A 26,628-nucleotide genomic window follows, 5' to 3' on the forward strand; every position below is an offset into this window, starting at 1 on the left:
CCCTTTTTTTCTGCTGTTTGCATCCTTCTTCTGCCTTTCCTCCATTTCTCACTTTTTCCCCTGTTTTCTCACTACGATCCTCGGCGACCCCCCTCCTCCATCTTGTCTCCATCTCTGTCTTTAATACCTCTCTTTTTGCTCTTTACACCATTTCCCCCTGCTTTCTCGCTCTGCTTCTTCTTCTACTCGCCTCGCGCTCCTCTGTCCTCCCCGATAGGCCAGTTTTAACTGCCTTCTGCCCTTATGAAGGCAGCGACACATAGTGCGACCCCCACCATTCGCATTGGTTGAATTGTAACTCTGCCCTCCCTCGCTTGCAAAGCAGCCAGCTTGCTGGTTCTTCCTTTCTCCGGCCTCCCTTCTCCTGCCACTGCTCTCTCGATTGGCCAGGGAAAGCCATTTCTGACCTCCACTCAGGGCAGCCTTGCCCAGGCAGCCCTCGGCTAAGGGCCCCAAGGCAAAGGGCAGCTCCTACAGAAGCAGCTCCAGATGCTGTCAGCCGGTGTCAGCAGGGGAAGCAGGAAGCAGGCAGCCGTCAACCAGCAGCGACAGACAAAGTAGGTGTGGAGACAGGGGCACAGCAATCACTGCGCCCCTCTAAACTGTCCCACCTCTCTCCTACCTTATCTTCCCCACCACCCATTAACTTGAAGCCTTCATGATGTACCACTCTCTTTTTAGCAACTGTTAACCCCATATATATCCACTAAGCTGTAAACTGTATTGCCTAGCCATCTCTCACATCTAGATGAACTGTACCCTGACTGTGCTAGCCACTCCTGAAAGAACTGTGAGCATTAGCTTGCATTACACTTAGATAGAATTGTGAATATTATCTTGCGTCACATTTAGATAGAATTGTGAATATTGTGTCAAGTCTAGACAGGATTGTGAATATTAGCCAGTGCCACATTTAGATGGAATTGTGAATATTAGCTTGCGACACATTTAGATAGAATTGTGAATATTAGCCTGCGTCACATCTAGACAGGATTGTGAATATTAGCCTGTGCCACTTTTAAGATACAACTGTGAATATTAGCTTGCGTAACATCTAGACAGGATTTGTGAATATTAGCCTGTGCCACATTTAGATAGAAATGTGGAGATATTCATGCGCCACATCTAGAAAGAATTTGGAAATTAGCATGCATCACATCTAGGTAGCGATGCCACTAACCAACCCACTAAAAATCTCACCCTTCGGCGTACACCTCTCAAACTCTAACCAAACACAACCACACCTCTAAGGCACACCAAACCGTATAAATGTCACTACACCGCAACAACAAAACAAATAAAAAAATAGTCCATAGGTGCCCCTCTGCGAGAACAAACACGGCCCATTGACCTGTTCTTTGGGAAGGTGCCCACTCGAGAGTCCGCAGCCACACTTTAGCTCACTGTACCTTTCACAGATGGGAAATATGCCTTTGCATATCAGTCTTTGTCCCGCCCACATGGGGAGTCCAGCATCAAAATGCTATGGCAATTCCTTTCTGAACAAGAGTACCAACAGCAACCCCATACACGTGTTTCAGCCTTGTTGGGCCTCATCAGTGAGGTGGAGCTGTGCCTCTCTGAGCACAGTGAGCAAGGGGTCCACGTCTGGATGACCCTAGGAAACTTAGAGTGACTAAACCTAAGTCCCTTAAATAATCAAATCACACATAGCCTTGCACAACAGAACACGACGGCTACCAACCAAAAACCACACCTGAGCTCACCGAACGGTGTTAACCGAACTGAAGCTGCCAACAGCACATCACTGCTCTCTTGCACTTTTCCCGCTCGGTCCTACTAACTCACCCCACCCCCTTTCCTTTTCATATCGGCTAGAGCGCCAGGGGACCACTCCGGTGGTGATAGTGCGCGGTACAATTGTCCTTTAACATTAACATTAACATGTGTAAAGTTTTAAATTAAAACTATAACACATTAAATTAATAGAATAAAGATACATTTTGAATGAGAGACCTGCGGGGAGGACAGGGGAGGCTCGGACTCTCTACATTCTGATACATTTTGAATGAGAGACCCGCGGGGAGGAGAGGGTGGGCTGGGGAATCTCAACATTCTGAATGAGAGACCCCGGGGGAGGAGAGGGTGGGCTAGGGAATCTCTACATTCGGATACATTCTGAATGCGAGACCCCAGGGGAGGAGAGGGTGGTGGGAGGAGTCAGGAATCAGAGTCGCATACAAGTCAGCCATGTTTTGGGTTAAAGACTTTTATTGAAAATAAAAGGGTTGGGAAAAGGCTCCTGTGACCCAGCACTAAGAGGAATTTACCTACTCAAAACCAAACTAAGGATCTGTCTGTCAGGATGTCAAAACAAAACTGCCCAGTGTCCAAATCTCTATTCTGACCCTCACACTAAAACTAAACTCTAAGGTGAAAAAGTGATTTGTCTTTAACCTTAAGTGATTTGAAAAAGTGTTCGTAAAGTAAGAGGACTAAAATAATAACATTTTCCTTCAGGGGTGACGTTCTTGACTCCAGAGGGTAATTCCCTTTCCCTGGATTCTTCTTTACTCCTTGAGGGTGTTTCACACACAACTGTTCTTTGGGTCTCTCATTGCCACGTATAACACTTGCACAAAAACAGATTGGTTTCAAAATCTTGGTTTCTGTCAAAAACAGTTCTTTGGGCCTCTTCTGGCTAAGCACAACATTTGCACAATAACTGTTGGACTTCACAATTGTACTTTCTCTCCAGACCAACTGTTTGGGCCTTTTTTTGATCCAGGGCAGCACTTGCACACTGTACTTGTTTTACTTAACAACAGTTCTTTGGGCTTCTTTTGGCCAAGTACAATCCTTGCACACCAATTTTGATTTACACACTTCAATTTGCCTGGCATACTCCCCTGCCAGGACCTCTGCTTTATACACTTGAGATTGCCTGGTGTACTCTCCGGCCAGGACTTCTACTTCATTCACTTGAGATTGCCTGGTGTACTCTCCTGCCAGGACTTCTACTTAATCGGGTCTTCTGCCCGTTCCAAAAGCTGCTTGTATATGATATTGGATAATGTATCTTCTTGATATATCATCTTTGTTCTGCTCTTTTCATATTGACACTGTGTGCATTTACACGTTAGAAAGGGGTTTATTTTCGATTTAAATGCCCTTTCCTCAACATGTCATCTCTTTGCTTTCTCTCAGGTATTGAACCTTCAATTGTTTGCTTTCGGCGCTCTCGCTGACACGCCTCAGTGTCCCTGTTGCTCTCAGGAGGACTCACCGGTCTCTGTAGGCGTTGGTTTCTTCTCTTGCGGGCAGCCGGTAAAGGAATCCCTGCAGATCCCCTCTCATGTTCTGCTTTCCTTCACTCGGCGGTCCTCCGTGGCTTCCACTCGACACACCTGCTGTTTTCTCGGCTCTGGTAAGCAGAATACTGCTGTTCACCTTCTGAGAACGCCCAGGAATTCTTCACCGGCTCCAAGCATTCTCACAGCATCCCACGGCTTAGCAGTTCCTTCTTCCCCTGGTGGTGCACAGCCTGGCCCCACCATACCGGTTCTGGCTTCTCGACATGCCGCCTCGTGCAGAGAGGTGCAACGCTCTCTCGCCAGTCGCCACAGCAGCTGCCTTCCATTCTCAGTTTGGGCTGCTTGAATTTCCCGGGCACAGGTGTGTGTCCGGAAACACTTGAGCGCTCACTATGTTCGCAGTCTTTCCTATTACACATTGCTCAAACTCTCCTCTTCTTCGTCCCAGTACTTCGTGAACTGTGGGAATAGAAGTCCAATGATTGACTTATGGATTTTGGATGAGCATTAAAAGGTTTTGATGGTAAGTCACTACTGATGGACTGATAAGTGGAAATGAAAAAAGTAATTCCATCAGATTGACAAGGTTGGTTCACATATCTAATCAAAGGGGTTTCCCTGCTCTTCATGGGAAAGGGAGTGGAAACATGGCAATAAGCCATGAGGGTTTCAGACATGGGGAGGTTATTCTTAAGGGAACATGGGGAATACCATGTCTCACCAGATGGAGCCATGACAGCTCACGAAAGGCTGTCTCCTCCCATGTGATCCTCCCTCATATTGCTGCCCCCAGGGTCAGGATCAGATAGCGGCTGCAGTCCCCTTGCCACATGAGAGGAGGTTACCGCCGGGAAATCAGTGATGACTCCACCGGAATAATCACATACCCTTCCCCTACAGTCTGGGTTGTCCCTCTGGAACACACCAGTGTTTCCCTTAGGAGTTCTTAACCTGATCCCTATTTGGGCCACCTGCGAGATCCATGGGTCGAACTGAGGCACACTGCTCCCTATAACTATTTGGGCTGGTAAGTTGGAAAGTATCGCCACTATCAGATATAGTTCTCTTCCCAAGAGTGTGACTTGGATTTGTGTCAATAGGCGATTTTCAATATGGCCATGGACACAATCAACCTCATCTTTTCCTAACTTCTTCCACTCCCTGGGAATCTTACGGTACATCCCTTATTTCCACTGTAGAGTTGGGCCCAAATCTTCCTTTTTATTAAGAATGGCGTGGACTCTATATGTGGTGTTCTCCCTGGTATAGAGCGAAATGGTGGCTCCCTTCTTTGTGTTTCTCTTTCCCTTCCTGCCATTCTTCCCGGGATTCTTAAGTTCCTCGATCTGGCATAACAGACCTGAATATAAGTTAGCCCAATAGCCTCACTGCTTTTGTCTGAGGTTAGTGGTGATGGTACAAGTACATTTTCGGGGGACAATGTCTTACGGAGTGCCTGTATTCTCCACAGGAATAATATATACGGTGTGGAGTTGGGGATGGTATTATCAGATCCTCAGTAGGATCTACTAGGAAAGGGTTGCCCCGGCAATAGATGTTCTTGAGTCCTTGGCCGATCCAGGTGTCTCTAATCCCTGTAATTTATAGAGGGGTGTCCCTGGGGTGAATGGTTCTTGCTCTCCCTGTTCTGAAAGGCAGTATCCTGGAGGGAATCCACATTCCTGCCATGAAGGTTCTGGTTCACTCAAGGAAATGAGAGACTAGCCAGGTGGTATTTTTTCCCCCTCCTGCTCTACTAGGAACCGAGGATCAGATATGGCCTCTGTTCACTTATTCCCAAAAGTAGGTGGAGGGCTTTCTGTTTGTCAGTGAGGACTGATGGCTCTGATAAAATACCTCTCTTGGGTTGTGGCATTTGTTCACCTTCTTCCCCGAAGGTATCGGGGTGGCCGTTCTGGGGAGAAAGTGATATGTCTGGGGTTTTGGAGATCCTATCGTGTTTTGCCTTTAAGGGATAAGAAGTTGTCAGAGAAGATGCAGTAATGGGAGAGTTGTTCTTGCCCCTAGTAGGGGCTCCATCTAAGCTTTCAGTAGATTGGAGGGGAGGTTGAATTACCGTTACCAGTGACTCATGTTCCTAGTCTCCTCAAAGTACAATGTTGTTCTCTTCTGGCCCCCAGATTTTATAAGGTTATTATTACATTTGTCTAAGGACTTTGAGACTCTATGCTCTAGATTTACCAGGTTTTCATTTTCCAGAGGAGAGAAATCTTTCACAGATATACTGTGTCGGAAAGTCCGGTATTCTCCCACACTGACTCACCTTTGATCTGCTCACTTTCGACCTCCCCTTCCAAGTGATAAAGAACATTTTCTGAGGTTTCGCTCTTCCTAGATGAGCTCCCACAGTGTTCTCCCTTGGTTTCTCTATTTGTCTCCCCGATGGGCTGTTCTCATAAGGTTTCATATACTAGGTTCCACACTATTTCCCCCTGCTGATCTTAAATCGGAGTTGAAGAGAAATTTAAGAAAACAAATTTCAACTCATCTCCACAGGATTGAAGGGATAGTATTTTCATCTCTCTTTCCCTACAAGATATAACATAGATGGCACCGTTGGTAGGGAAATGCATCTGTAAATCCACAGAGGTTATTGCTTTCTCTTCCCTGCACCAGATATTCCTGGGGACAAAATAGATGGTAAACGTTCCCCTCCATGGTCTTCCTTATGGGGGGAATGGCCTGTGAGGTCAGTAAGCTGAAGTGACCCCTATCCGGTAGCCTAAGTGGTTATGCGGGTCATGGTCGCTTAGTTGACTATGATCTAGTTGTCTTGCCCCTTTAGAGTGGAATGGGTTGGTCTCGTAAGTAAATGTCCTACTGGTGGAAAGGGTGATGTTAATAATTCCGGGCCTCTTTATCAGTGGACTAGAGGTCAAGTGATATTCTTTATTATTCAGGTGGGATCACCAGTTTGTGTCAACTGAGCCCAATCCCATTCCTTACACCATATGTGAGGAGTTAGGAATGAGAGTCAGACATAAGTCAGCCATGTTTTGGGTTATAGACCTTTATTGAAAATAAAAGGGTTGGGAAAAGGCCTCTCTGACCCTGCAATAAGAGGAATTTCCCGACCTAAAACCAAAACTAAGGATCTGTCTGTGTCAGGATGTCAAAACAGAACTGTTCAGTGTCCAAATCTCTATTCTGACCCTCACACTAAAACTAAACTCTAAGGTGAAAAAGGGAATTGTCTTTAACCTTAAGTGATTTGAAAAAGTGTTCATAAAGTAGGAGGACTTAAGTTCCTTCAAGGATGCAGTTCTTGACTCCAGAGGGTTATTCCCTTCCCCTGTATTCTTCTTTACTCCTTGAGTGTGTTTCACACACAACTCTTCTTTGGGCCTCTCTTGGCCACGTATAACACTTGCACAAAAACAGATTGGTTTCAAAATCTTGGTTTCTTTCAAAAACAGTTCTTTGGGCCTCTTTTGGCCAAGCACAACATTTGCAAAATAACTGTTTGACTTCACAATTGTACTTTTCTCTCCAGAACAATTCTTTGGGCCTTTTATTGGCCCAGGGCAAAACATGCAAACTGTACCTATTTGACTTCACAATGTTGGCTTGTTTCAGAACAGTTCTTTAGGCCTCTTTTGGCCAAGTACAATGCTTGCATACCAAACATGTTTTACACACTACAATTTGCCTGGTATACTCACCTGCCAGGACATCTGCTTTAAACACTTAAGTTTGCCTGGTGTACTCTCCGGCCAGGACTTCTACTTCATACACTTGAGATTACCTGGTGTACTCTCCTGCCAGGACTTCTACTTCATACACTTGAGATTGCCTGGTGTACTCTCCTGCCAGGACTTCTACTTCATCGGGTCTTCCTCCTGTTCCAAAAGCTGCTTGCATATGATATTGGATAATGTATCTTCTTGATAAATTATCTTTGTTCTGCTGTTTTCATATTGTCACTGTGTACATTTGCACGTTAGAAAGGGGTTTATTTTCGATTTAAATGCCCTTTCCTCAACATGACCATCTCTCTGCTTTCTCTCAGGTATTGAACATTCAATTGTTAGCTTTTGGCGCTCTCGCCGACACGCCCTGGTGTCCCCATTGCTCTCAAGAGGACTCACTGGTTTTTGTCTTTCACGGGCGGCCGGTGAAGGAATCGCTGCAGTCTCAATCTCACGGTCTGCTTTCCTTGGTTCAGAGGGTCCTTCTCGGCTGCCACTCGGCACGCCTGCTGTTCTCTCAGCTCCGGTAAGCAGAATACTGCTTTTCACCTTCTGTGAACGCACAGGAGCTCCTCACCGGCTTCTGGCATTCTCGCAGTGTCCCATGGCTTAGCAGTTCCTTCTTCCTCTGGTGGTGCAACGCCTGGCCCCACCACACCGGCTCTGGTCTCTAGTCTCTCCGCCTCGCGCATAGAGGTGCAACACTCTCTCACCAGTCGCCACAGCAGCTGCCTTCCATTCTCAGTTTGGGATGCTTACATTTCCCGGGCACAGGTGTGAATCTGGAAACACTAGAGCACTCACTAGGTCGGCAGTCTTTCCTATTCCACATTGCTCGATCTCTCTTCTTCGTCCCAGTACTTCGTGAACTCAGGGAATAGAAGTCCAATGATTTTTGATGAGCATTAAAAGGTTTTGATGGTAAATCACTTTTGATGGACTGATAAGTGAAAGTGAAAAAAGTAATTCCATCAGATTGGCAAGGCTGGTCCACAGACCTTATGAAAGGGGTTTCCCTGCTCTTCATGGAAAAGGGAGTGGAAACATGGCAATACGCCAAGAGGGTTTCAGACATGGGGGGATTATTCTCGAGGGAACATGGGAATCCCATTTCCCACCCGATGGAGCGATGACAGCTCACCGGAGACTGTCTCCTCCCTCATCTTGCCGCCCCCAGGTTCAGGATCAGATAGAGGCTGCCGTCCCCTTGCCACATGAGAGGAGGTTACCACCAGGAGATCAGTGATGACTCAACCAGATTCATCACAGTGGGCTTGGGAATGTATACATCCTGATACATTTTGAATGAGACCCCCGGGGAGGAGAGGGGGGGCTCCGGGGATCGCTACAGTCTTATACATTTTGAATGAGAGACCCCCCCAAGGAGGAGAGAGGGGGCTCTGGAATCTCTACATTCTGATACATTTTGAATGAGAGACCCTCAGTGAGGTGAGGGTGGGCTCAGGAATCTCTACATTCTTAATGCGAGACCCTCCGGGAGGAGAGGGTGGGGTCAGGAATCTCTACCTTTAGATGATAGATTCTGTGTGAGAGACCGCCGGGGAGCAGAGGGTGGACTCAGGGATATCTACATTCTGATGCATTTTGAATGAGAGACCCCCAGGGAGGACAGGGTGTGCTCACAAATCTCTACATTCTGATACATTCTGAATGAGAGACACCCCAGGGAGGAGAGTGTGGGCCTGGGAATCGCTACAGTCTGATACATTTTGAATGAGAGACCCCCAGGTATATCTACATTCTTATGCATTTTGAATGAGAGACCCTTGCGGATTAGAGGGTGGACTCGAGAATGTCTACACTCTGAATGAGAGACCCCTGGGAAGGAGAGAGTGGGGTTGGGAATCTCTACATTCTGATACATTTTGAATGAGAGACCCCCGGGAAGGACAGAGTGGGCTCGGGAATATCTACATTCGGATACATTTTGAATGAGAGTCCCCCGGGGTGGAGAGGGTGGTGTGAGAAACCTGAAGGTGTCTCACTTATTAGTCCCCGGGGATCTGTCATCCAGGTGGCCAGGACGTGGCCATCGCTATGGGATCCAGTTCCTGGGGGTGGACCAGTGCAGGAGGATCACCTGGGTGAGGGGTCTTCGGGGAGTGGAAGTGGGACACTGAAGGGTGAGATGCGGTATCCCCTTCCTCATAACACCTTTTCCCCATCCTACTCTGTAGTATATCTAGAAACTCAACCGCCCACCCCCTTTTTGACACACACTTTCTCACAGACCGATTACCATCAAAGACAAGGGACTAACAGCCGTATACCTGACATGTCCCAACACAAGAGTCGGGCAGAGTCAGGCAATTGCCGCTAATTACACACACACCTGACTGCCTTTTCCCTTCCCCATAGGGATAAAAGGCAGAGCACGAGAACACACTCTAGGCAAGGCCAAAAGCATGAGGAAGCAGCGATTCCAGGACGGCAGTTCAAAAGAAGGAGAAAGGCGGCGAGACTTGAAAGGACGTCAAGGAGGGAGTTGCCTTTGCCCTTTTCAACCCAGACCCGCAAAGCCTCTGACAAAAGAAATATAAAACTGGAATTGCAGCTGGCGAATGGTGTGACGGATGTCAGCGGTACATGGAACCCTCCCGCACTGATTGCCAAGGCGGGGAGACGAGGTTGCCATCGTGGTACCGTCCTTGACTGCAGCGGCAAAAGAAACACCAACGAGTTCAGCACAGCCGGTGATTCGGTAGAACCAGATAGGGGGCCGGACTGTGTTAGGCTCAAGGTTGCAGTGGCAACATTAAGAAGATTAAAGCTACAAAGCTCTTTTGTGATCGAACTTGGTACCAGAGATAGACTGGTCCGGCGTCACGTGGGCACTCGTTCGGAGGCCTCTGGCTGTTACCACCTGTCCTGAACAAAGAGACTGTGTTGAACGGAAAAGGTATAGAAACAACAAGTACCAAGATGCCATAGGGAAGGCCGACGTAAGGTGTCATGGTGGTCATACAAGTGTCCAGCCAAATCCCTTGTACAATCGAAAAAATTCCTTGACAATTTGATAAATGTTTAAGTATCCGAGGGAATTGTGAAACAGGCGTTTGCGCCCGACTGAGGAAAACGCTGTAGCAAACCCGTGGGTGTGTGAAACCCGCACTTGTCAGACACTAAGAGCGACCCAGCGAGACATGATTGCCCTTCGGAAGTCTCTGTGAGTGAAGTTGGCAAGTGCTTTGGAAGGTCTGAGCCCGGATGAGGGGGACCTAAACTAGCTGGATGTTTAAAAAGACATTGAGACTCTCTGATATTACAGGTAAAGAGATTTTGATTGAAAATGCAGCAGATTGTGATGACAAACGTGAACCCGACTGAGGGATGTCCACAGTGAGTGGTTGGTCTGAGCCCGACTGAGGGAGGCTGACATTGTGAGAAGGATCGGAGCCCGGCTGAGGGGGATCCACGGGTGAAGAGTAATTGCCCGACGTAAAGAGAAATAGAAGGAACTTTTATTTTGTCATTTTGTGATACATCAGGCCCAATGAAGCCAGAGACTTTGCATGAAAGATTCTCGGACACCGACGGTCCTGATATAAAAATAAAAGAAACTGTAACCTTGTGCTGGAGAGCGCAGGAGTGTGCTGTGCTCACGAGTCCCGTCTTGCCCCGTGCTAGAAAACGTGGGAAGAGAGACCCCGGCAATAACATCCTGACTTTTCATTTTGTGAACACTTCTTTCTTTCTTGTGAACATTATCCCACACATATTTTGTAACATAGCAGTAAGGATTGGCAATAGGTTTCTTGGTATAGGCCTTTTTTATTTGATTAGACTCCACTTGGACAGTATTATTATCATTTGATGGTCATAGCTTGCTCCCATTTTAGATTTATGTTTAGATAAGGCATTTATCTCACCCATTGTACAGTTTAATAAACACACTTGAACTGTGATCACTTGTGTCTTTCTTGCTTTGATACCATGCCTTTCTTACAGTGGGTACAGGGATCTCTACATTCTGATACATTCTGAATGAGAGACCCCCTGGGAGGAGAGGATGGGCTCGGGAATCTCTACATTCTGATACATTCTGAATGAGAGACCCCCGCAGAGGAGAGGGTGGGCTCAGGAATCTCTACATGATACATTCTGAATGAGAAACCCCCGCAGAGGAGAGGGTGGGCTCAGGAATCTCTACATGATACATTCTGAATGGGAGACGCCCGGGGAGGAGAGGGTGGGCTCAGGAATCTCTACATGATACATTCTGAATGGGAGATGCCCGGGGAGGAGAGGGTGGGCTCAGGAATTTCTACATGATACATTCTGAATGAGAGACCCCCGTAGAGGAGAGGGTGGGCTCAGGAATCTCTACATGATACATTCTGAATGGGAGACGCCCGGGGAGGAGAGGGTGGGCTCAGGAATCTCTACATGATACATTCTGAATGGGAGACGACCGGGGAGGAGAGGGTGGGCTCAGGAATCTCTACATGATACATTCTGAATGGGAGACGCCCGGGGAGGAGAGGGTGGGCTCAGGAATCTCTACATGATACATTCTGAATGGGAGACGCCCAGGAGGAGAGGGTGGGCTCAGGAATCTCTACATGATACATTCTGAATGAGAGACCCCTGGGGGGGAGAAGGTGGGCTCAGGAATCTCTACGTGATACATTCTGAATGGAAGATGCCCAGGAGGAGAGGGAGGGCTCGGGGATATCCACATTCTGATAGAATTGGGGGGTACAGGGAGGATTGCCCCCTTTTGTATTGCTTCACTTTCATATCTTTATGGTTAAATACTAATGGCGAGATTTGGGGGGGGGGTCGACTTTTTGGTAAATTAAGTGTAAGTATATGAGGTCGAGATTTAGGCAAGTGATCATTTCAATACGACTTTTAGGGCAGGTGAGATTTTAGTAGGTGATTAAAAGACGGATCACTTTTTGACATATATTTTTCATTGTATTTGTTTACTGGCGATTTTTCACTGAGGTGGGGGTTGGAAGGGGAGGGGTTGGCGGGCTGGGGGATCAGGGATATTAATGGGCCTCCACCCATCTTTTACAGAAAGAAACAGTGAAAATCAAATCAGTGATGAAAAATGCCCGGTAAAAAAACATAGAACCCACAGGGGTGGAATTTAACTTCACAATTCCTGGGAATAGAGCAGTGCCTTTAAAAGATACCTCTCTCTTCCAAGTCATTCCCAGGAAAAAACTGCCAGGGACATTTTCATGGACACTAACAGGGAGAGCTAACTTCCAATTAACTATCTGAAGCGACAGGGAAAGTCTTAAGGGGGCACTAGATAACTTAGTGGCCTGCAGAGGACTATTTGTTAGAACCTCTGGCCCAAAGAAAGTGCTGTTAATAACAGTGGTACTGGAAGTAGTGTCTCTGATTCCAGTGGTAGGGTGACTGTGCACTATAATGGAATGGACATACTAAGTATTGGAGGGAAATACCCCACTCCCTGTCCCCTTTCTGGGGCTTAGCCCCCCCTCCCATCCCCCACATTAAGCAAAGCTGAAGACATCTCTGGGATGTCTGCACAAGAGCAAGTCTTCCAGTGACCAGAGGCCATGCTTTAGGCACTCTGCTCAGCAGGCTTTTTAGGGCAGCTAGGCTGACCTCTGGGATGGTCAGTTTTTCCACAGTCCCAGCAGGTGCTGGGGAGTCTGGGAATTACTGAGGAACCACCACTCACCTTTGAGTTAGTGGTGCCATCCTTCTTTTTGGACCCCCCACAAGGGGTTACCCACTTCTACTTTGAGGCCCTGTAAGAAGGGAGAATGTTGGCCTGCCGTACCTGTCCCCTGATCACTGTGGTTAACTCTGTGAGAGACCCACACGTCAGCCATCTTTGCTAGTTCCCTTGGATCACTGATGATGGAATTAGCTAAGTGCTAATGCATGTCAGGGAAGCAAGCATACAGAGGGTATATAGGGTTATACAGAAGGCGGGCCCTGCACTGTGAGCTTAGAGAGAGAGAGTGAGAAGCTTGCAAGCGGTAATGTAAAACCCAGAGTCTCTATTTTTAAATCACACATAGAAATGTTAAATCTCCCAGAAGTTAAGATGGAGCTGGGGTCTGTAGTGTGTAATAAATGTGAGGAACAGAGGACATCCACCGGGATAAAAGTGAGTCCACATTGAGGGCACATCAAGGCAAGAGGAGATGTACCTTCTCAAGACACTCTTCACATCCTAGAGAGAGAAAGAGAAAGAGGACAAGATAAATAGTCATCCCACATTGCTCTCAGCATTGATTTCCATTTTACAGAGACCCTGAGCTGTGATTCAAGGAAAGAGTTAGGTCGCTGCATTATCTAGTCTAGGAATCAGTTGAGCCTTCTGTGAGGTTTCTGGTCAGACAATGTTTGTGCTGGGAACTAGAGCCACTGAACTAAAGGTGGGGGGAGTAACATTCAGCTCAGACAAGTGGCCCAGAGCCTGACATTACTGGGATATTTGAGGTTGCACTTACATGTAGTGACTTTATCATACATACAAGGCATTAACTGCGATTAGTTGGCATTACTGAGAGGTGCTGAGGTCGCACTTTGCATCTGCAGCACCTGCACAAATGGGAATGAACATGACATACAGTGACTTTACAGGCATGCCAGGCACTAACTGGCATTAGATGAGTTTGAAGCTGCACTTTGCATATAATGGAAACAACTGCACAAATGTGAGACTGCACATACTGCACTCAGCATTAGAGGGCATTACTGGGGCGTTTGGACTAGACTAGCTGTCATAGTGCAGCATTCGCTGACCTAGCGTGTTCTCTCTCTCTCTCTCTCTCTCTCTCTCTCTCTCTCTCTCTCTCTCTCTCTCTCTCTCTCTCTCTCTCTCTCTCTCTCTCTATACAGGGTATGGTACAGGCTTTCTCTCCCTCTCTTGCTCTCTCTCTCTCGCTCTCTCTCTCTCTCTCTCTCTCTCTCTCTCTCTCTCTCTCTCTCTCTCTCTCTCAATTTCTCCCTAGATCCAGGGTATGGTACAGGCTTTCTCTCCCTCTCTTGCTCTCTCTCTCTCGCTCTCTCTCTCCCCATCAGTGCCATCTGTTTTTCTCTCACCCCATTCCCCATCGCTCTTGCTCGCTCTCTGCCTCCCCCTATCATTCCCTCTCTCTTTCTCTCCTGGCTCTATCGCTGTAGCTTGCTCTCTGTCCTTTGCCAGCTCTGTGGGTGTGCCGCTCTCTCTCTCTCTCTCTCTCTCTCTCTCTCTCTCTCTCTCTCTCTCTCTCTCTCTCTCTCTCTCTCTCTCTCTCTCTCTCTCTCTCTCTCTCTCTCTCTCTCTCTCTCTCTCTCTCTCTCTCTCTCTCTCTCTCTCTCTCTCTCCCTGTCCAGTTCTGTGGTTGTGCCACTCTTTGCAGGGTGGTGTGACAGTGGGCGAGAGCAGTTTTTCATGCTGTCCCTCTCTCGGAGGTGTATTGTAAAGTGCACTCTCTTGGTTCTCTCTGTCTGACAGTGTGGTGTGCTCACTCTGGTTCTCTCTGTCAGTGTGGTTTATCCCTCGGTTAGAGAACAGAACCTGCAAGATAGCACTAGTGCAGTCTGGTGTGCACTCTCAGTGTCATTGTGGTCTAGTTTTCTCCCTCCTTCTGTCTCTATGTACCTCCATCCCTCTGCTTCCCTGTCCCTTTCACCCCCCTTTATCCTCCCCTACCAGTCCATCTCTGTCCCTCCCTAACACTCTCCATCCCCCTTTACCTCCATCTTTCCCCATTTGTCCTTGTCCCCCTGTCCCTCTACCTCTATTCCCCCTTTCTCTCTGCCCCCTCTCTCTTTCCCTTGTCCATCCTTCTCTCCCCCTCTCTCTTTCTTGATGGATTATGTTATGTGTGTGATTTGTACAGCGCTTACGGCCACACTCGGGCATCAAAGCACTTGCTAACTTGACCCCCGGTTTGAGGACCAGAGAAGGTTCTCAGTTTATCGTGGAAGACCAACAGCAAGCTTGCTGTCCTTATTCTAGAAGCAGAGAGTTCACAGCCTGGCCACCTGTACTTGGTAAGAGCTGCCCATAGCATTTATTCCATTTAAAAGACAGAGTTGCAGCCAGATATTTGTCAATTGAGCGAAGGTGCCATGGTAGTTCACCCCATTCTGCCCGGCAGGGTAGGAGCAAGAGGTGAGACATCCTCTCATTTCAGAATATCCCTTCATAATAGTAGATCAAGCATTAATAAAATATAGTGCCTTGAAGGGGATAAGCAAGTGATGTTCCTATATTGTATTCTGTGAGGATATGGCATACATTACTTAATGTAATCGTATTTCTGATGCTTTTACCTGCTTAGATTCACATGCTATGCATAGTCTGACATCTAGTGGTAGTCGCAGAGTATTGAATGACTTGTTTTTCGAAATTCAAAACGGGACGTCGACTAGGCGTGTCTGTAAGAATATCCCTTGTGTGATATGTACTGTACCCATGGTCCTTCATGCGTCGAGATCCCTCAGATTGCTTTTTTTCTGACATGAGGGAGCATGAAGTGTTTGTGTGAGTACAACAAAGTCAAAGTATAAAAGATAAAGGTGAAAGACATCTATGAACCATGAACTCCAGGAGGCGAGGAAGGCTGGGCACATGTGAATCTAAGCAGATACATGCATCAGAAATACGATTACGGTGACTAATGTATGCCTTCTGAGGCTTGTGGATCTGCTTAGAATCACAAGCAATGCATAGATTAGCGAGCAGTACCTGGAGGAGGTGGGTTGTGTGAAGGTACAGTGGCAAATAGATGTCTTAATACCGCTTGACCCACCTATGAATCTGCTTTAGAGTGTGTGTCTAAGCAGTAGTGTTGTGTGAATGGAACTCCAAGTAGCAGCTTTGCAAATTGCATCTAATGGAACATTTGCAATGAAAGCTAGAGTAGCCCCTGTGCCTCGAGTAGAGTGGGCTCTCGGTGTGAAAGGTAAGGATTTTTTAGATAGTGAGTAGCAAACTTGGATGCATTGGACTATCCATTTTGAGATAGCGGATTTAGAGACATGATCTCCTCTACCAGATGCTATGGAAACAAAGAGCTGATCAGTTTTTTGTAGGGGTTACGTCTTGTTTAGGTAGTGTGAGGGGTCAGAAATGTGAGGTGGACAACTTTTAGATCATTTTTCAAATAATGCCGTTTTATTCAATCAAAAGTGCAAACCAACGCCTCACTTGCCCTACTCGAACAGGGATTTCTCTGCCTACATAAACTAAGGAAAACACTCCAGCATAACATTTCTGGCCCTCAGACTTATACATAAACAAGAAAACATATGGCAATACTTGTATTAGCAACACATTCAAGTCTTGATTGTAACCTCAGCAAATTCCCCTTCCCCAGGTTTTAAGTCAAGGTTAGTTCCGTTGAATAACACAAAAGAACAAAAAAATCCAGGGTTGAAGCAAAGTTCCAGCACAGTTTCTGGCCAAGTCAGTTTGTTAAGAAAAACTTCCAACGCTCCACAGTTCAACACAGAAAAGATCCTTTTCCTCCAGGAAATGCACAAGTCAAAGTTCCTTAAACAGTACCAATGCGATTCTTGGTTAGGATGTTTTCTGTCACAATTTAGTTGATTCCCAAAACACAGTTTAGTTGAAATCTAATCACAGTGCTTCTCTCTCAGCACCATGAAACACAACCACTTCTTTGTCAGGATAAGGCCACAGTGTTTCTCTCCTAACACCGTGAGCAACACCTGCTTCCTTCACAGCAATTTTCGCTGCCTATCTGGTTACAAGCTTCTAGAGTAGGGTTCAGGTTGTGAATTTTGTATTTCTGGTTTTTCTGTGCCCTGATGTCCGCGGGCTATCGGCGCGTTACAAGTACATACATAACATAACATAACAGTACATTCAACTTCTGCCCGGGTCACTTTATACAAGGACTTCACTTCCACTTCTGCCTGGGTCACTTTATACCAGGACTTCCACTTCTTCCCTGGTCACTTTATACCAGGACTTCCACTTCCGCCTGGGTCACTTTATACCAGGACTTCCACTTCTGCCCTGGTCACTTTATACCAGGAATTCCACTTCCACTTCTGCCTCAGTCACTTTATACCAGGACATCCACTTCCACTTCTGCCTGGGTCACTTTATACCAGGACTTCCACTTCCACTTCTGCCTGGGTCACTTTATACCAGGACTTCCACTTCTGCCCTGGTCACTTTATACCAGGAATTCCAATTCTGCCCTGGTCACTTTATACCAGGAATTCCACTTCTGCCTGGGTCACTTTATACCAGGACATCCACTTCCACTTCTGCCTGGGTCACTTTATACCAGGACATCCACTTCCACTTCTGCCTGGGTCACCTTATACCAGGACTTCCACTTCTGTCTGGGTCACTTTATACCAGGACTTCCACTTCCACTTCTGCCTGGGTCACTTTATACCAGGACTTCCACTTCTGCCTGGGTCACTTTATACCAGGATTTCCACTTCGACTTCTGCCTGGGTCACTTTATACCAGGACGTCCACTTCCACTTCTGCCTGTGTCACTTTATACCAGGACTTCCACTTCCACTTCTGCCTGGGTCACTTTATACCAGGACCTCCACTTCCAACCCATCCTATGTTTTAGGATGCTCCGAGGTCCAAACTCCCCCACGCCCCCTTTTTACAAAAACACTGGACAGAGGATGACTGGCAGTAACAACATCCACTTACACACATCATACTGGACCTGTCCCGCTAATCGGGCCAGGCAAAGTCAGGCACTCAATGCCAAGTGCATACACCTGATACCCATTAGCTCTCCTCACATGAATAAAAGGCAGCACCCAAAGACACACTCTGAGCAAGGCAGAACACGAGTATGAGCAGGGCTTCTGGGAAGAAGGCAAGCCTACTGGAGCAGAACGACAGACCGAGGGACGGAAGCAGTGGGTCAGAAACCCCAAGAGTTCCTTACCAGAGGTTGTTGCCTCTGACAGGCCGCGGACAACACGTGGAGAAGGCCAGATCCCACAAGTGAAGATTGCATTGTGTTCCGAGGCTGCCAGAGACCCTCTCAGAAGAGACGCTCACAGCCGGTGAGTTTGGAAAGCAATCTGAAAGACCAGTGTGTGTTAGAGGGTTTTGAAGTGGCAACATTTACCGCAAGTGGAGGCTGCGCGCGTGTGAATGAAACGCGAGAAAAGGCAGACCTCTGAATGAACTTTAAAGTGAACAAGTAGCTGCGAAGACAGCGATACTAAGGAACGGAGTGGTCTGGTGAAAGGAAGTAGCCCACTCGAAACTCGCTGTTACAAGTGAACTGTTTGAAACATAAGCGTATGATCAGCAAAAGTGAAATAAAGAAGAGAACTCCCAGAGAAAGGGAGGAAAGTGAAAGTTGAACTGTGAACATTTAGTCGAAGTGGTCCTGCGAAGGTCATAGTTAAATCCATCGCACAATCGAAAGTCTTCGACTTGCTTGAATTGAAGAGACATTCTGAATAGGGGTCCGAACCCGACAGAGGGAGACCCAAAGTGAGACAAACATGGGGAAGGGAACCACATTGCTTGTTTGGGTGCAACTATATTCTGAAAAGGGGTCTGAGCCCGACAGAGGGAGACCCAAAGTGAGACAAGCTTGGGGAAGGGAGCTTCCTTGCTTGTTCGCGTTGAATTACATATGTTGAGGGGTCCGAGCCCGACAGAGGGAGACCCAAAGTGAGACAAGCTTGGGGAAAGGAGCCCCTTACTTCTTTGTGTTGAACTTTAATTTTTGTGAGTTCTGAGCCCGGCAGAGGGGGACCTTCGGGAACTGTTTTTGATGAAACCTTGTTTTGAAGCCAAAGAAAAGAGGCTTAAACGTGGAAGGCCAGGCGGGCCTCGATCGACGTGGTGAAATGTTTACTGTGATAGAAGCTGAGCCAGAGTGTGTCATCCTGCCTACAGGGACAGCCTTATTCCATGAGGTTTAACATGGGGAGGAGAGCTCGTTCAACCACACTTACTTATTTCAACATTGATTTTCCTTTCGCATACGTTTCTTCTTTTTACACTTTTGTACAAAGAATAGGGCAGGCATTAGGTTTTGTTAACATAGGCCATTTTGATTTGACAGACTCCACTAGGACTGCGTTATTAATTATTTGATGGTCGAGACGACTCCCATCTTAGTTATAGGGCAGACTAGGAGTTTCTCCAACCCCAACCATTTCAATAAAGGTTTTACAAATTGTACCCATTGTGTCAGTGTCATACTTGTGATACCATGTCTCCCCTACAGCAAGCAATCTCTCTTTATCTCCTGAACATCAACTTACTTATAGGGCCACTTTTCGACCACTCTTGTCTTTTTGTTAACCCACAAGCCAAGTACTTTCAATTCAACCTCTATTGGCTTTGGCAATGTTAGTTCATGACTAGTTGCTGTTCCGTTCACACCATAGTCATTCATTTACAAGCTCTACCTTTAAAGATGTTATATTAGCCTCTTTTCCTCTGCTAGCAACAGTTACTCTCAAAGAAACCTTTACTTTAGTTTCTTTTGGCTGAGGGCAAAGCTTATCCAACTCTTGGCTTATTGTAATGCTTGTTTCCTTTGGGTCACAATATTGAGGTTTAACACTCGGTTTCACAGGATACAATGTTATTGTGACTTTACTCAGGTTTGGTCTTTGTGTTAAAATCACTTTTAGGCACACGCAACTATTATTAACTTTGTTAAAGCAGTTTTTTATAATGTTCAACGCCTCCTTCCACAGCGTATTCATCTATACGCGAGTGCTACAATTGTTGCACTCCATTGTCTGACACGATCCGGTCAGCTTCAGTCAATTTCACTCCCTTGCAAGTGAAAGCAACTGGTTACAGTTGCCTGCTTGACAATGCCTGAAGGCTTGAGAACGCGCACAAACACTCACCGGCTTCTCTGGCCCCTGTCACTGGCTGCTGGACTTCTACTACAGTGGTTTTCCCGACTCAGCATACTTCCCTCTGCAAGCTGCCTTCGGTCCCACCACAGAGGCGCAGAGTTCACTCTCCATGACCCCCTGCAGCATGCCAGCCTCCAGGCACTGTCTCTGCATGCATCTTGCTGCGAAATCTCTCAAATCAGGTTCACATGGGGGAAAGCTTTCAAATCTTAAGCTTCCCGCTGTGCAACCTCTGCAATCCAGGCTTGGGGGAAAAGGACCAACTCAGGACTAGTAACTGAAGAAATCCTGGTGTCCTTTCTTTCCTCACACTTCTGTGGATTCTGCCAGCAACATGCTTTCCTCTGCCACTTTCTACTGCCCCAGCTGCTTCTGCTGCTGCTACAACTGCTACTGCCCCTCCAGCCACAATCATGACTAATGGCCTGCACAAGAGGGAGCTTTTTAAGCCTCTCAGCCTCCCTCGGGTGTGCTGTTAAGCCTAATTGCCTGACCTTCAGGTCTGCATTGCTCTTCAGCCCTCTTCTTCATCCAAATACTCTTGGGATTATGGGACTTGGAGTCCCAAACAGCAAAGTTAGTTCTAAATGGTGATTTTCCATTTTTGACTTTAGAACTATTTTGCTTATACATTTTTACAAATGCTTCATCCTTTTTCTTCACAGAAGGGAAAGGCAGTTCATGTAGGCCACCATTTACAGGTTTCCTTTCTCTGTACCTTTGATATGATATGATATGGCATTTGTAACGCGCCTATACACAAGTGTTTCAAGGCGCGACGAGGCAGGGAGGGGGGACAAAGGGAAGACAGACAACGATCTTACTAGGGCAGGTGTCATTCAGATCACGCAAGTGCATGGGAAGAGGGGAAGGGAAAGTGCAAGGGGAAGGGGAGAGGGGAAAGTGCAGTACAGGGGTAGTAGAATAGCAAGATAAATAATAAAGGGCCAGCTGGTGGCAAGTGCAAGGTAAGTGCAGAAAAGTGCTGGGAGGGGGGCTTTAGGGATGCAGAGACAGTCCCGCAGTGCAGGGGTTGCCAGGGAGGCAGTGCAGGGGGCAAGTGGCTGGGCCAGGTACCGAGATCAGTGAGAGTGGCCCAGTGCAGATTCAGTGCAGTTTCAATCAGGAATTTAGCAGGGAAGAGGGGGAGAGAAAGCAGAAGCAAAGAGGAAGGTTTTGAGGTGCTTCCGGAACCAGAGATGGTTCTCCTCAAGTTTCAGGGAGGCAGGAAGGCTGTTCCAGAGGGAGGCCCCTGCCGCAGAGAGAGATCTACCCCCAACTCGTTGCTTGGAGAAGCGGCTGACCCTGAGGGAGTAGGAGGCGGATGAGCGAAGAGCTCGAGAAGGAAGATATTTAGGAAGAGAGAGTTGAAGGTATTTCGGCCCCAGGCCCCAGAAGGCCTTGTGGACAATGCAGAGGGTTTTGAACTTAATCCTCGCAGCCACTGGGAGCCAGTGCAGAGATTTCAGTCCTGGAGAGATACGGTCTCTGGGCTTGAGGCCAAGGACAAGTCTCGCAGTCCTGTTCTGGATGAGTTGCAGAGGGCGGAGAGTAGAGGCAGGCAGATTTAGATAGAGGCTGTTATAGTAGTCCAGCTTAGAGAGAACCAGGGCTCTGGAGACAGTGAGCTTCTGGGGTAAGGAGAGGAAAGGAAGAATACCTCTGAGGAGGTGCAGCTGGTAGTGTGACTTCTTTGAGATGTCAGAAATGTGAGGAGAGAAGGAGAGTGTGGAGTCGAAGATGACCCTGAGGTTTTTTGCCTGGCAGGTAGGAGCAGGAAGAGGGCCAAGTGAGGCCGGCCAGAGAGCTGCAGGTAAGAAGGGGGATTTTTAGTTACTCCCTGTCCTGCTGCTGATACCTCTGTTCTATCTCTGGGATCAGGCCCCTGTGGGTGGATTGCTGTTCTAGTTCTATAGGTTTCTGATCCCCTCTCACCTTCAGTAGATCCACGTCCTGCTGCTGGCACTTCCTCTCCAGCTCTGTTATCAGGTCCCTGTGGGTGCTTTGCTGCTCCTCCAGTCGGGTCAGTTTCTCCTGAATCTTCTTCATCTTCTCCTCTTGCTCCTTCTCCAGTCTGCTGAGCAGCTGCTGTTTCTCCTTCTCCAGAAACTGCTTCAGATGCTCAAATGTACTAAGGATGCTCTCTCTCTGCTTCATAATGTTTCCCTTAAAAATAGATTTAAACAAACAATAGACGCATTATATGTCTGATTATTATATTAACTATCATAACATATCTTACATATAACACCTGTAGTGGTTCCCTCTCAATAACTCTTAAAATCATAAATCTAACACACATGAATTACTGATTGGCAATGATTATTTTTTATAAACCAGTTTTTATTAAGTTTTTTCCATATTCCAACATTATTCCTCATATCCTTGTTCAAATACACATTTTTCTTACGGTTGACCATTCGTCCTATCCCATTCCTCCTTACTCTCCCTCATTTTACCCCCTTCCTTCCCTTGCCCTCTATCCCCTGCCTCACCCCTCCTGTAGTATCTTGTACCGATGTGCCCCTTCTCTCAGGCACCCATGTCCCATTTCCCCCATATCTCCTCACACTTCCTCATGGACCCCCCCCCCATTCCTGTATGTGATCTGCTCCATTCTGCTGCAATGGTCCATTCCAATCTGTCATGTTCCCAAAGTGGGCATTTCCTAGGTCTCCCATTTTGCCACTAGGTCCCTTTTTACCACCATCGATGGTATGCGTATCAGTGTCTCTTCCCTCTACTTTCTTCAATCTCCCCTCTTATATGCAGTAACATCATCTTAGGTGATGGTACATTTAACCAAAAAGTAGTCTACGTCAGACATCGAGTCGTGTGCTCAGGAATAGTACGAGAACTGTCTTTTACCGGAGTGTAACCCTCTCCAGACATCCCGTAATCCTGTTGCCTCCAAAAAGGTCACCAGCTTGGTGCGCGTCTCCTCCCCTCCCGGGAGTTGCCCCCATCTTAAAACATCTATTCGCCCGTGAAGGACGTCAGTAAAGTCACCTCTCACTATGGTTACATTTGCACCATGTGTTGCCAGTATCGCCTGTATTTTGTTAATTAAGTCTGGTTGTAATGGTGGAGGTGCGTAAACGTTTAGTATGGTAATTGCTTCCCCCGGTAATTCCCCTGGTCACTACCAGACATTGTCCTCCCCTTCTCTCTCCACTTGACCCAACTGGAATGGAATGCTATGACTGATGTAGACTGCCACCCCGCTGGAGCCTCTGTAGTATCCTGCATGTTCTACTAACGTGTATTGATCCCTGCCCAGAAACCTACACTCTGAGCCATCAAGTGCATTTCCTGCAATAGTAATATGCAGGCTTTCTGCCTCATCAAATACTTTGTCATCAGCCCCTCTCTTAATCTCATCATTTCGGCATTTCACAATCCTACATTCTCCTTGCATCGTTCCGTGTAGTGTCATTTGCCTCTGCGTTGTCCTTTCCCAGGTGTGAGATCCCTTGCCTTGTTGTTAAGTCAAGATGTATATACCGAACTGCATGTGTGCATGTCTAACTACCCATATTCTCTCGCTCCCTGCCCCTTGACCCCTCGAACAAACCCAACAACATCCCTCCTGCACCCTATACTTCCCCCCAACTTGAAGCATCTGTTGACCCCAAAACAACTATCGCTCGTCCCAACCCTTGATAGGGGCCTCTGGATTTGCAAGGGGGGCTGTGCCTGCTGGCCGCTCTACCCGAAGTCTTGAATTTTACCAACTTGAGTCTGTTGCTTATTCACTGTTGTTGCTCTCATGCTCCCCCTCCCCACTCCACCCCCCTCCTGGGACCACATCAATGTCAATTATTTGCAGTCTATCTTGCATATCTGCTGTTTCCTGACTTACAACTGCTTTTCCCTTCTCCCTGAGGGGGCCATTTCTGTTCCTGCATTTTAGTTTTGCCCCTTCTGCTTTATCCATTGCTGCGGGCCGATTGTTTCTGTCCACTCCCATGCATCAGTAGGGCGTTTGAAGAGCCTAACTCCCTGAGGGCCGCAGTGTTGCTGGATAGATTGTGGCATACTTCATTTCTTTTTCCCCTAGCTACCTGTGCACCGCGTCAAAGGATTGCTGCGCGTTTTGTACCGCTTTGGTGAAGTCGGGGTATAGTGCAATCCTTGCCCCATTATACTCCAGAGTTCCCTTCTTTCTTGCTGCTTGTAAGATTACATCTCGATCGCTGTAATTTAACAGTTTGGCAATGATTTGTCTTGGTGGGGTGCCTCGCAGTGGCTCCTTACTTGGTACTATGTGCCCTTTCAATTGAGAAACAATTAGACAGCCCATGTGGGCCCATCTTTCTTCCATCTGCTGCGTCCTTTTCTACATTTTTATCATGTCTCAACGTGGTCATAACATCTTCGACAGACGATATACGCTCTTCCGCTTCTCCTACTCGCGGCGCTGACACTTATGCAGGTACTATCTCCGGAGACTGACATCCAGACCTACTGAATCTATCCTTTGCTCCAGCTGTGTCTTTGCCTCGTGTACGGCTCTCAAGATTTCCTGGGTAGCCTGAGATTCTGCGTTTCCCCTGTCCTCCATTGTCGACTATGGTCTTGTCTCCGGTGCTTGTTGTGTTTTGGGCCTTCCTGTCCTATATGCGTCAATCTTAGACGGATGGTTTGGTTTCTTGCCCTTATACTTATCCATTTTCATAATTGGGTGTAGCGTGGGTATCACTCTTTTGCCCGCTGTATAGTCTTCCAGAGAATTCCCTCTGCACTCTGTCCTGCCCCGCTCCCTCTATCTCCTTTGTTGCCGTGCCTCCTTGTAATAGCGCCTTTTTCCAGCCCCTCTTATGCAGGGCTTCCCACGGCTCCCTGCGCCTGACGATGGGTTGTTGTAGCTACTTGTGTTCCTTGCCAGTTGGCGCTGGGTACTGTGAGAAACCAGAGGGTGTCTCACCTGATAGTCCCCAGGGATCTCTCTCTCAGGTGGCCAGGTCACGGCCATCCCCATTGTATCCAGACCCTGGGGGTGGGCCAGTGCGGGAGGATCGTCTGGGTGAGGGGTCCTTGGGGAGTGGGACACCTGATGGCGAGACGCGGTATCCCTTTCCCTCTAACACATTTAACCCCTCCTACCAGGTAGGATACCGGGGAACTTTAACTCCCTCCCCTTCCCTACACAAACACTGCTACACAAACCGCCCACTTTGGGAGAAAACAGACTAATACCCGAGCAATGTACCTGACCTGTCCAAATACCATGGTCAGGCAGAGTCAGGCAATTACCTTTGACAATACACACCTGACTTCAATTGAACCTCCCCACACGGATAAAAGGCGGAGTACGAGAGCACACTTTGAGCGAGGCAAAGCACACAAAGGAGCGGTTCTTCCCAGGCAGCAGCTGAGCCGATGGAGAGAGACGGCAGACCGTGAAAGGAGAACAAAGAAGGAGATACCCTTGACCTTTTCGACAAGTGATCGTTATACTCCTAGGAACTTGAAAGCAGCACGTGTGAGGCCAACAAGGGAAACCGAAGAATCCTGCATTGTGTGTCTGACATATCCGAGGCCCGCCTGCATGAATGACCGAGTCGGGGAGGAGCAGCAGCCGCTGTGGTATCGTCCTTGGCTCCGAGATCAAAGCCACAAACAGAGAAATCAACACAGCCGGTGAGTTGAAGAAAACTGTATGAGACCGGTCTGTATTGAAACGAAGGTTGCAAGCAGCAACATTGTTACACGAAAGAGCGAACGTTGAAGCGTTTGATGAAAGACGCGGGTAAAGGCCAGACGGCTGATGAATTGTTTGAGCATTTAACGCGAACTAAGATAAAAAATAGCAGAGTGGTCTGGCACCGCGTGTGTGTCCAATTAAAGGTCTCTGACTGATGTATCCCACAAAGAAGTGGCAAAAGGAACTGTAATATGTCAATGTGAAAACGAAGAATAGAAATCAAATAAGAATGAATCAAAGTGGTCCTGCAAGGATATAAGTAAAATCCATTGCACAGTGGAAAGTCTTTGATTATGAATAAATGCATCAAGGTCTGAGCCCGGCTGAGTGAGACCTATTGTGAATTTATCGAACTGTGAAATAAGAAGAAAGCGAGAGTGCAAGATCCGAGCCCGATCGAGGGAGACCTATTGTGAATCAGTGTATCAAAGGGGTCCGAGCCCGGCTGAGAGAGACCCAGGGTAAACAGTGCACCCGAGACTTTGTAAGCGTGAGACTCCTGAAGAGAAAGAAACTTTGATGTTGTGTTTTGCCATTTTACGAATGAGAGACTTTATTGGGAATGAGACTTTGTTGCAGAAGGCCCTGGTTTATATCCTGACCTGCATCCTCGTGCTGGAGAAGCCAGAATCTGTGCTAAGCTCGAGTGTGCCACCTTGCCCCGTGATGAAAACGTGGGGAAGGAAAGCTAATTGACCGGCTGTACTGACATATTCTTTCTTGAATACTCTTTCTTTTGCATACATTATTTTCCCACACCATTTGTATTTAGAAGAATGGATTGGCAATAGGTTTATTAGCATAGGCCCTTTTTATTTTGAAAAGACTCCACTAGGACTGTGTTATTTTTACTTTGATGGTTGTAGCCTACTCCCATCCTTCAATTTAGGTTTAGATAGGCGTTCATCCAACCCATTGAAGTTCAATAAACACCCTTGAACTGTGATCACTTGTGTCTGTCTTCACTGTTTGATATCATGCCTTCCTTATAGTACCCAAGCCCGCTGTAAGTATGGGTGGTTGTTATTAGTAGACCAAACCTCTCATTGGTGCAAGTGTCTGGCTGCTAGTGTAGTGTGTC

At 47.2% G+C, this 26,628-nt stretch overlaps 1 protein-coding gene across 1 annotated transcript in view; it reads right to left on the bottom strand.

Moving 5' to 3' along the window:
* Positions 1-26,628, bottom strand: part of LOC138520519 (E3 ubiquitin-protein ligase TRIM39-like) — a 193,174-nt gene that overhangs the window by 112,791 nt on the left and 53,755 nt on the right. Inside the window, exons 3-4 of the mRNA XM_069632867.1 lie at positions 21,776-22,006; positions 13,150-13,172 (exon numbers count right to left, since the gene is read on the bottom strand). Of these exons, the coding sequence (XP_069488968.1) occupies positions 13,150-13,172; positions 21,776-22,006 (254 nt within the window). The remainder of the gene's footprint in view (positions 1-13,149; positions 13,173-21,775; positions 22,007-26,628) is intronic.

Source organism: Ambystoma mexicanum, chromosome 13 (genome assembly GCF_040938575.1).
Source record: "Ambystoma mexicanum isolate Mex_15411 chromosome 13, UKY_AmexF1_1, whole genome shotgun sequence".
NCBI lineage: Eukaryota > Metazoa > Chordata > Amphibia > Caudata > Ambystomatidae > Ambystoma > Ambystoma mexicanum.